General features: G+C 39.0%; 1 protein-coding gene across 1 annotated transcript; it reads left to right on the forward strand.

The window, feature by feature from the left end:
- The first annotated feature begins 261 nt into the window (after nucleotides 1-261).
- On the forward strand, nucleotides 262-1,197 carry LOC138086480 (olfactory receptor 2L3-like). The gene has a single exon (XM_068981293.1). It carries the CDS (start codon nucleotides 262-264, stop codon nucleotides 1,195-1,197), a length of 936 nt encoding a protein of 311 aa, XP_068837394.1.
- Nucleotides 1,198-10,535: the final 9,338 nt, after the last annotated feature.

The raw sequence follows: 10,535 nt of genomic DNA on the forward strand, positions 1-10,535 counted from the left end.
AACAAGATGAATCCAAGTGAGGCAAAGAGGGACTAAAGTTGATCATTTAATATTCTCTATTTAACACAGTTTTAGGCAATTGCTCAATAATATGTAGTTAAATATTTCTGATGAGTTGATGGCACATATTGTGAGAGTCCAATGTTGGGAGGAAAGATATGAAATTTTAGATCCACATATTGATATAAGACATGTACTGAGTGTCCATTGTTCTAATCCATTTGATTTGTTCCCCGGCCTTGTTATATTTCTTTTAGAGGCATGGTGGGTGGGAATGCGTCATCAGTAACTGATTTCATCCTTGTGGGACTCTTTCCTGAGTTTCAGCATTCCACTGTTCTCAACTTCATGGTCATTTTCATCTACATCCTTGCTTTCCTGGGAAACTTACTTCTCATTGTCTTGATCTGGGGGGACTCTCGGCTCCATACACCCATGTACATTCTCCTCAGTCAGCTCTCCCTCATTGACTTGACATTAACTTCTACCATTGTTCCGAAGACAGCCTCTAACTTTTTCACAGGGAGAAGGACCATATCATGGATTGGCTGTGGAACACAGAGTTTCTTCTACCTGATGTTGGGAATGTCAGAATGCCTCATCTTGACTCTCATGGCTTATGACCGCTACGTGGCTGTCTGCATCCCACTGCGTTATCCCACCATCATGAGCCCCAGGTTCTGTCTGCACATGGTTGCTGGATGTTGGATTGGAGGCTCCATAGGCTCGTTTATCCATACAGTCTACCCTATGCATTTTCACATCTGTGGGTCAAGGGAGATCCACCATTTCTTCTGTGAGGTCCCAGTCCTCATTAAGCTTTCCTGTGAAGACACTTCAGTGTATCAGTTAGTGGTGGTGGTTACAAGCATTGTACTGCTCGTTGTGCCTTTCAGTCTCATCATAGCTTCCTACACACTCATCTTCCTCACTGTCCTCCGTATGAACTCTGTCAAGGGCAGGAAAAAAGCCCTGGCCACCTGCTCTTCCCACCTAACTGTGGTAAGTCTCTTCTTCGGCCCAAACATATTCATCTACATGACTTTCACTTCCTCACATAGTCCAGAGCAGGACCAGGCTCTCTCTCTCTTCAGCAACATCCTCACTCCCATGCTGAACCCCCTTATCTACAGCCTGAGGAATAAGGAGGTGGTGGCAGCTCTCATGAAGTTGATGGCGAGATGTGGGCTATCTTAGTAGATGAGGAATACTTCTCAGCTGTGCAAAGAACATGCTTATGACCATGGACTAAACTACAGTTCAGAGTTTAAATACCAAGGTGTTGCATGGTTCAGGAAACCAGGGTGAGTGCAACCCTATGTAAATAAAATTTCTCATGTGTGATTTCCAGGTTTCTAATGGAGGCCCTTAACTTCTCACTGAGGCATTATCATGTTAGGAAAAATTTAAGAAAATTAGTTTACATGTTAAGTTAAATATTATTTGAAATGTATGAAGTTTTTAGAAATTTTCTCTAATAAAATATAAATTCACTCTGGACCTCAAGATGAACTAAAATTCCATGAGTTGGCTTATTATTAAAATGAGCATATAAGTTGAAATATGATAAATAAAAACTATTTTAAATGAACTAGGTTTAGGTGAATTCCAAAGTTTAACATTAAAATAAATTGGTATCTTATAATACAAGATGCTAGGAAAAGTGCATTTTAAACTATGAGATGATGAGATAAATTCATTTAAATATGTATTAGGTGTTATAAGCTCATACCTTACTGTATAAATATCTTATTGTGTAGTTGACTCATAAGTAGTTACTAAAATCACCATAACTAAATGGATACAAATTCCATACTGTAATTTAAAAGAGAAGAATAACACCTATATGTAGTATACTGAACAGTTGGGGAAATTATGAGATGCTGCCCTTCTCTCCCTAATATTTTTCCCTTCTCTTGAATGAAACCTCAGGAACTCTCCAGAGTTTATTTGCTTCCCCTTAGTCAGTGAGAATTCCTTGTTCATTTTAAGCTGCAAGAGTAGCCTAAATTTAGTAACTTTAGTAAATTTTCTTGAGATATATATCTATATTTCAAGAAAAGACCTTCTAGAACTAATACCCAAAAAAGATGTCCTTTTCTTCCTAGGGGACTGGAATGCAAAAACAAAAAGTCAAGAGATACTTGGAGTAACAGGCAAGTTTGGCCTTAGGTACAAAATGAAGCAGGGCAAAGACTAACAAAGATTTTCCAAGAGAACACACTGATCATAGCAAACACCCTATCCAAAAACACCAAAGACAGCAATACACATGGACATCACCAGATGGTCAATACCAAAATCAGATTGATTATATTCTTTGGGACTGAAGATGGAGGAACTCTATACAGTCAGGAAAAACAAGACCTGGAGCTGACTGTGGCTCTCACCATGGATTCTGTATTGCAAAATTTAAACTTAAATTGAAGAAAGTAGAGAAAACCGCTAGGCCATTCAGATATGACCTAAATCAAATCCCTTATGATTATGTTGTGGAAGTGACAAATACATCCAAAGGATTAGATCTGATAGACAGGGTGCCTGAAGAACTATGGGTGGAGGTTTGTGACATTGTAGAGGAGGCAGTGATCAAGACCACCCCTAAGAAAAAGAAATGTAAAAGGCAAAATGGTTGTCTGAGGAGTACTTAGAAACAGCTGAAAAAAGAAAAGAAGCTAAAGGCAAAGGAGAAAGGGAAAGGTGTACCCATCTGAATGCAGAGTTCCAAAGAATAACAAGGAAAGTCTTCTTAAGTGAACAAGGCAAAGAAATAGAGGGAAATAATAGAGTAGGAAAGACTAGAGATATCTTCAAGAAAATCAGAGATACCAATGAAATATTTCATACAATGATGGGCACAATAGCAGACAGAAACTATATGGACTTAACAGAAGCGGGAGATATTAAGAAGATGTGACCAGAATACACAGAACAGTACAAAAAAGCTCTTAATGACTGTGATGGTGTGATCATTCACCTAGAGCCAGACATCCTGGAGTGTGAAGGCAAGTGGGCCATAGAGAAGTATTACTATGAACAAAGCTATCGGAGGTGATGAAATTTCAGCTGAGCTATTTCAAATCCTAAAAGATGTTGCTGTTAAAGTGCTGCACTCATTATGCCAGCAAATTTGGAAAACTCAGCAGTTGCCACAGGACTGGAAAAGTCAGTTTTCATTCCACTCACAAAGAAAAGCAATGCCAAAGAATGTTCAAAGTGCTGCACAATTGCACTCAATTCACATGCTAGCAAGGTAATTCTCAAAATCTTTCAAGCTAGATTTCAACAATACATGAACTGAGAACTTCCAGATGGATTTAGAAAAGGCCAAGGAACTAGATATCAAATTGCCAAAATCAGCTGGATCATAGAAAAAGCGAGGGTATTCCAGAAAAACATCTACTTTTGCTTCACTGAATACACTAAAGCCTTTGACTGTGTGGATCACAACAATCTGTGGAAAATTCTTAAAGAAATGAGAATACCAGACCACATTACTTTCCTTCTGAGAAACCTGTATGCAGGACAACAAGCAATAGTTAGAACCAGACATTGAACAATGAACTGGTTCAAATTGAGAAAGGAGTAGGTCAAGGCTGTATATTGTCACCCTGCTTATTTAACTTATATGCAGAATATATCATGCAAATACCAGGCTGGATGAAACACAAGCTGTAAAGAAGATTGCAATGAGAAATATCAACAACTTCATATATGCAGATGACACCACCCTAATGGCAGAAAGTGAAGAGGAACTAAAGAGCCTCTTGATGAAGGTGAAAGAGGAGAGTGAAAAAGCTGGCTTAAAACTTCAGCGTTTGAAAAACTAAGATCATGGCATCTGATCCCATCATTTCATGGCATCTGATCCCATCATTTCATGGCATATAGATGGGGAAAAATTGAAACAGTGACAGACTTTATTTTCTTGGGCTCCAAAATCACTGTGGAAGGTGACTGCAGCCATAAAATTAAAAGACACTTGCTCCTCGAAAGAAAAGCTATGACAAACCTAGACAGCGTATTAGAAAGCAGAGACATCACTTTGCCAACAAAGGTCTGTCTGTCTAGCCAAAGCTATGGTTTTTCCAGTAGTCATGGAAAGATGTGAGAGTTGTACCATAAAGAAGGCTGAGCGCTGAGTAATTGAACCATTGGAACTGTGGTGTTGGAGAAGCCTCTTGAGAGTCCCTTGGACTGCAAAGAAATGAAACCAGTCAATCCTAAAGGAAATTAACCCTGAATATTCATTGGAAAAACTGATGCTAAAGCTGAAGCTCCAATACTTTGGCCACCTGATGAAAAGAGCTGACTCATTGGAAAATACTCTGATGCTGGGAAAGATTGAGGGCAAGAGAGAAAGGCGTGACAGCGGATAAGATGGTTGAATGGTATCACTGACTCAATGGACATGAGTTTGAGCAAACTACAAGAGATAGGGAAGGACAGGAAAGTGTGTTGTGAATATATATATGTATGTTCAACAAAAAGGAAATGTCTGTGTGTGTTTCAATATACCATATGGTAAATCACTAGACAACCATTAAAGGGATAAATCAGGAATTTTACATAACAGGAGAAAATAAACATTCAGTTCAGTCGCTCAGTCGTGTCCGACTCTTTGTGACCCCATGAACCGCAGCACACCAGGCCTCCCTGTCCATCACCAGCTCTCGGAGTTCACCCAAACCCATGTCCATTGAGTCGGTGATGCTATCCAACCGTCTCATCGTCTGTCATCCCCTTCTCCTCCTGCCCTCAATCTTTCCCAGCATCAAGGTCTTTTCAGATGAGTCAGCTCTTCCCATCAGGTGGCCAAAGTATTGGAGTTTCAGCTTCAACGTCAGTCCTTCCAGTAAACACCCAGGACTGATCTCCTTTATGATGGACTGGTTGGATCTCCTTGCAGTCCAAGGGACTTGCAAGAGTCTTCTCCAACATCACAGCTCAAAAGCATCAATTCTTTAGCGTTCAGCTTACTTCACAGTCCAACTTTCACATCCATACATGACCACTGGAAAAACCATAGCCTTGACTAGACGGACCTTTGTTGACAGAGTAATGTCTCTGCTTTGTAATATGCTGTCTAAGTTGGTCATAACTTTCCTTCCAAGGAGTAAGTGTCTTTTAATTTCATGGCTGCAATCAAAATCTGCAGTGATTTTGGAGCCCCCCAAAATAAAGTCAGCCACTGTTTCCACTGTTTCCCCATCTATTTCCCATGAAGTGATGAGACTGGATGCCGTGATCTTAGTTTTCTGAATGTTGAGCTTTAAGCCAACTTTTTCACTCTCTTCTTTCACTTTCATCAAGAAGCTCTTTAGTTCTTCACTTTCTGCCATATGGGTGGTGTCATCTGCATAACTGAGGTTATTGATATTTCTCCTGGCAATGTTGATTCCAGCTTGTGCTTCTTCCAGCCCAGCATTTCTCATGATGTACTCTGCATATACATTCCACCAAAGGCCACAAGGGTTCCCCTTGCTCCCTATCCTCACCTGCAGTTGTTGTTTGTTTTTGATGTCAGCCATTCTAACAGGTGTTATGTGACATCATTATGGCTTTGATTTGAAATTCTTGAATGATTATTGAAGGTGAGCATGTTGGCTATCTGTATGGATTCCTTGGAAAATGTCTACTCAGATCCTCTGATTATTTTTTTAAGTACTATTGTTTGTGTTTTCACTATTGGCTCATATGAGTTTTTAACAAAACATTTGAGACACTAATTCTGTATCAAATATGTGATTTTCAAATATTTTCTCCCATTTGGAAGATTGCTTTTACATTTTGTTGATGGTTTTCCTTGCTGTGCAGAGTTTTTATTTTTTTATTTTCTAAGTAGCCCCACTTGTTTATTTTTGTTTCTATTGTCTTTGCTTTTAGTGTCTTACTGCCTTTGTTTTTTTCTAGGATTCTTTTGGTTTCAAATCTTATGTTCAATCTTTAATCTATTTTGAGATAACACTTGTGTGTGAGATAGGATATTGCTCCAGATTCATCCTTTTGCATGTACCTACATAGTGTTCCCAACACCTTTTTTTGAAAAAACAAATTTTTTTCATTGAATATTCTTGGCTCCATTTTAGTATATTCATTCACCATATATCTGTGGGTTTATTTCTTGGACCTCTATTTTGTTTAGTTTATTTGTGTGTCTGTTTTTATGCCAATAGTATGTAATTTGTTGATTGGTATACCTTGCCAAACAGTTTGAAATCAGCGAGCGTAATGCCACCAGCTTTTTTCTTTCTCAGGAGTGCTTTAGCTATTTGGGGTCTTTTGTAGTTTCATACAAACTATAGAATTGTTTATTTCCTTAAATGGAGTACTGAAAAAAATTTCAGGAAATCTATAGGCTGTTTTGGGTAGTTTCTATATTTGAACACCAATTCATCCTACCTGTGTGCATGGAATATCTTTCCACTTATTTGGGCCTCTCATTTCTTTCATTACTTTCTTATAGTTTTCAGTACATATCTTTAAATTCCTTGGTTAAATTTATTACTGGATATTTATTCTCATTGAGGTAATTATAAACAAGATTTTTTGTCAATTTATCTATGTGTGCACAAAAACACAACTGATTTTCCCATGTTGCTTTTGTACCCTGCAGTATTACTGAATTTGTAACTATTTTTAATAAAGGTTTTAAGTTGAAATATAGTTGATAATATTATTGTTGTTGCTGTTCAGTTGCTAAGTTGTGTCTGACTCTTTGAGACCCCATGAATATGCAGAGTACATTATGAGAAATGCTGGGCTGGAAGAAGCACAAGCTGAAATCAAGATTTCTGGGAGAAATATCAATAATCTCAGATATGCAGATGACACCACCCTTATGGCAGAAAGTGAAGAACTAAAGAGCTTCTTGATGAAAGTGAAAAAGAAGAGTGAAAAAGTTGGCTTAAAGCTCAACATTCAGAAAACTAAGATCATGGCATCCAGTCTCATCACTTCATGGGAAATAGATGGGGAAACAGTAGAAACAGTGGCTGACTTTGTTTTTCTGGGCTCCAAAATCACTGCAGATGGTGACTGCAGCCATGAAATTAAAAGATGCTTACTCCTTGGAAGGAAAGTTATGACCAACCTAGACAGCATATTAAAAAGCAGAGACATTATTTTGCCAACAAAGGTCCGTCTAGTCAAGGCTATGGTTTTTCCAGTAGTCATGTATGGATGTGAGAGTTGGACTATAAAGAAAGCTGAGCGCTGAAGAATTGATGCTTTTGAACTGTGGTGTTAGAGAAGACTCGAGAGTCCCTTGGACTGCAAGGAGATCCAAGCAGTCCATTCTAAAGGCGATCCAAGCAGTCCATTCTAAAGGAGATCAGTCCTGGGTGTTCACTGGAAGCTGAAGCTGAAACTGAAACTGAAGCTGAAGCTGAAACTCCAATACTTAGGCCACCTGATGCAAAAAGCTGACTCATTTGAAAAGACCCTGATGCTGGGAAAGATTGAAGGCAGGAAGAGAAGGGGATGACAGAGGACAAGGTAGTTGGATGTGGCATCACCAACTCAGTGCAGAGGAGTTTGAGTGCATTCTGGGAGTTGGTGATGGACAGGGAGGCCTGGCGTGCTGTGGTCCATGGGGTCGCAAAGAGTCTGACATGACTGAGCAACTGAACTGAACTGATGGGGGTATCTCAGTGCTTCACAAAGACCCAAAAAAACACAGATGTGATTAAAACAGAAGCACAAAGCCATGCAGGCCAGTGACATCCCCAAGATATCTTCAAAGGCCAGGAAGATTACAATTTGGGGAGACAGTGATCTCTCTCGCTGTTTGGATACTCATGCGCTAGGCACTGGACACACTGCTCTGCATCTAGGAACAAAGCAGAAACATTTATACTCAGAATCTTTTCACTTTGACCACATTTAAAAGCTATCACTATTACCTTTAGAACGGATAAACAATAAGTTCCTAAGATATAGCGCAGGGAACTCTTCAATATAGCAATGTCTTGTGATAAACTACAATGGAAAATAATATAAATAAATAATATGTATACATGTATAACTGAGTCACTTTGCTGTACAGCAGAGATTGGCAAAACATTATTAATCAAACATATTTCGAGGTGGGAGGGAGGTTCAGGATGGGGAACACGTGTACACCCGTGGCAGATTCATGTTGATGTATGGCAAAACCAATACAATATTGTAAAGTAATTAGCCTCCAATTAAAATAAATAAATTTTAATTTTAAAAAAATTTATTGAGATAATAATAATAACTGTCACCTTTTCTTTTCTTGTGCCTGTTGATTCCCTCAATGTACTAGTCAAAACACAAGCTTTGGATTCTATTTTCTGAGCAAGTCACAGTGCTCTCTAGGTTGATGCTGAATTTTGTCATCTGTCACTCAATGTCATCAAAACACATTTTATTCTTAACAGAAATGTCAGCTTATTGTGCATCAATGTGTATCATCAAGGAAATGATGAATCAGCAAAAGAAAAGGAGAAAAAAATCGTCAGTCTTCATTGTTAAGGGATTATATCTAGGATCAGTGAAGATCTTGTATAACTACAAAGAAACAATAAAATATACAACCCATTAAAACTGAACACTGAACCTGAGTAGACATTTGTCCACAAGAGATATGAAAATGGTCAACAGATACATGAAAAGATGCTCAATATTAACAACTGTTACAAAATATAAATCAAAACGGTGAGATATCACTTTCACCCATTAGAATGGCTATCATTTTAAAAAACAGTTATCAGAGTGACAACTTTTGGTGATGATATTGAGAGCTGGAAATTTTGTACATTGTTGCTGGTAATATAAATGCTGCAGAAAACTGTTGATAGTTCCTTTAAATTTTAAGCAAGGTAGGAGGACATCAAGGTGAATGAGTAGGAGGAAGTGAAACTCACCCTACCCTGCGAACACATCACAAATATAGGCGGACTTGTTCTCACTGAAAACTAATTGGCCTCAATCAGAAAATACTCTTATACTACAAAGACTACAAAAAAGCTCCACTCAGAGTGAGATAGAAATAGAAGAGAAGCTTTCAGGTCAGGAACCACACTCCTAAGTGGGGAAATTAAAGACAAGGAGGATCACACAGGCTGGGAAATCCTCCTTGGGAAGTGAATGTTTCAAACCACATCTTGAGTGTCCCTGCCCTGGAGTAAACACTGGGAGATGAGTCCCCTGGGCTTGTTTGAAAGATAAGGCTGAACATGAGGCTGAATGAAAACTAGATTCTGTTCATGAACAGTGACCACACACACATGCACATCCATGCTCCTGGAAAAAGGCAGAGAACACAGGTTGAGTTTTCCAGGAACTCACCAGTAAAGCCTTCCTCAGTGATCAATGCAAAAAAATAGAGGAAAAGAACAGAATGGGAAAGACTAGAGATCTCTTCAAGAAAATTAGAGATACCAAGGGAACGTTTCATGCAAAGATAGGCACAATAAAGGACAGAAATGGTATGGGCCTAACAGAAGCAGAAGATATTAAGAAGAGGTGGCGAGAATAAACAGAAGTATACAAAAAAGATCTTCACGACCAAGATAATCACAATGGTGTGATCACTCACCTAGAGCCAGACATCCTGGAATGTGAAGTCAAGTGGGCCTTAGGAAGCATCACTATGAACAAAGCTAGTGGAGGTGATGGAATTCCAGTTGAGCTATTTCAAATCCTGGAAGATGATGCTGTGAAAGTGCTGCACTCAATATGCCAGCAAATTTGGAAAACTCAGCAGTGGCACAGGACTGGAAAAGGTCAGTTTTCATTCTAATCCCAAAGAAAGACAATGCCAAAGAATGCTCAAACTACTGCACAATTGCACTCATCTCACACGCTAGTAAAGTAATGCTCAAAATTCTCCAAGCCAGGCTTCAGCAATACATGAACCGTGAACTTCCAGATGTTCAAGCTGGTTTCAGAAAAGGCAGAGGAACCAGAGATCAAATTGCCAACATCCGCTGGATCATGGAAAAAGCAAGAAAGTTCCAGAAAAACATCTATTTCTGCTTTATTGACAATGCCAAAGCCTTTGACTGTGTGGATCACAATAAACCGTGGAACATTCTGAAAGAGATGGGAATACCAGACCACCTGACCTGCCTTTGAGAAACCTGTATGCAGATCAGGAAGCAACAGTTAGAATTGGACATGAAACAACAGACTGGTTCCAAATAGGAAAAGGAGTATGTCAAGGCTGTATATTGTCACCCTGCTTATTCAATTTATATGCAGAGTACATCATGAGAAACACTGGTCTGGAGGAAGCACAAGCTGGAATCAAGATTGCCGGGAGAAATATCAATAATCTCAGATATGCAGATGACACCACCCTTGTGGCAGAAAGTGAAGAGGAACTAAAAAACCTCTTGATGAAAGTGAAAGTGGAGAGTGAAAAAGTTAGCTTAAAGCTCAACATTCAGAAAATGAAGCTCATGGCATCCAGTCCCATCACTTCATGGGAAATAGATGGGGAAACAGTGGAAACAGTGTCAGACTTTATTTTGGGGGGCTCCAAAATCACTGCAGATTTTTATTGC

Source organism: Capricornis sumatraensis, chromosome 9, assembly GCF_032405125.1.
Source record: "Capricornis sumatraensis isolate serow.1 chromosome 9, serow.2, whole genome shotgun sequence".
Taxonomy (NCBI): Eukaryota; Metazoa; Chordata; class Mammalia; order Artiodactyla; family Bovidae; genus Capricornis; species Capricornis sumatraensis.

Excerpts from the sequence above, each read along its gene's own strand:
- LOC138086480 (XM_068981293.1), top strand. The coding sequence starts at position 262 with ATGGTGGGTGGGAATGCGTCATCAGTAACTGATTTCATCCTTGTGGGA.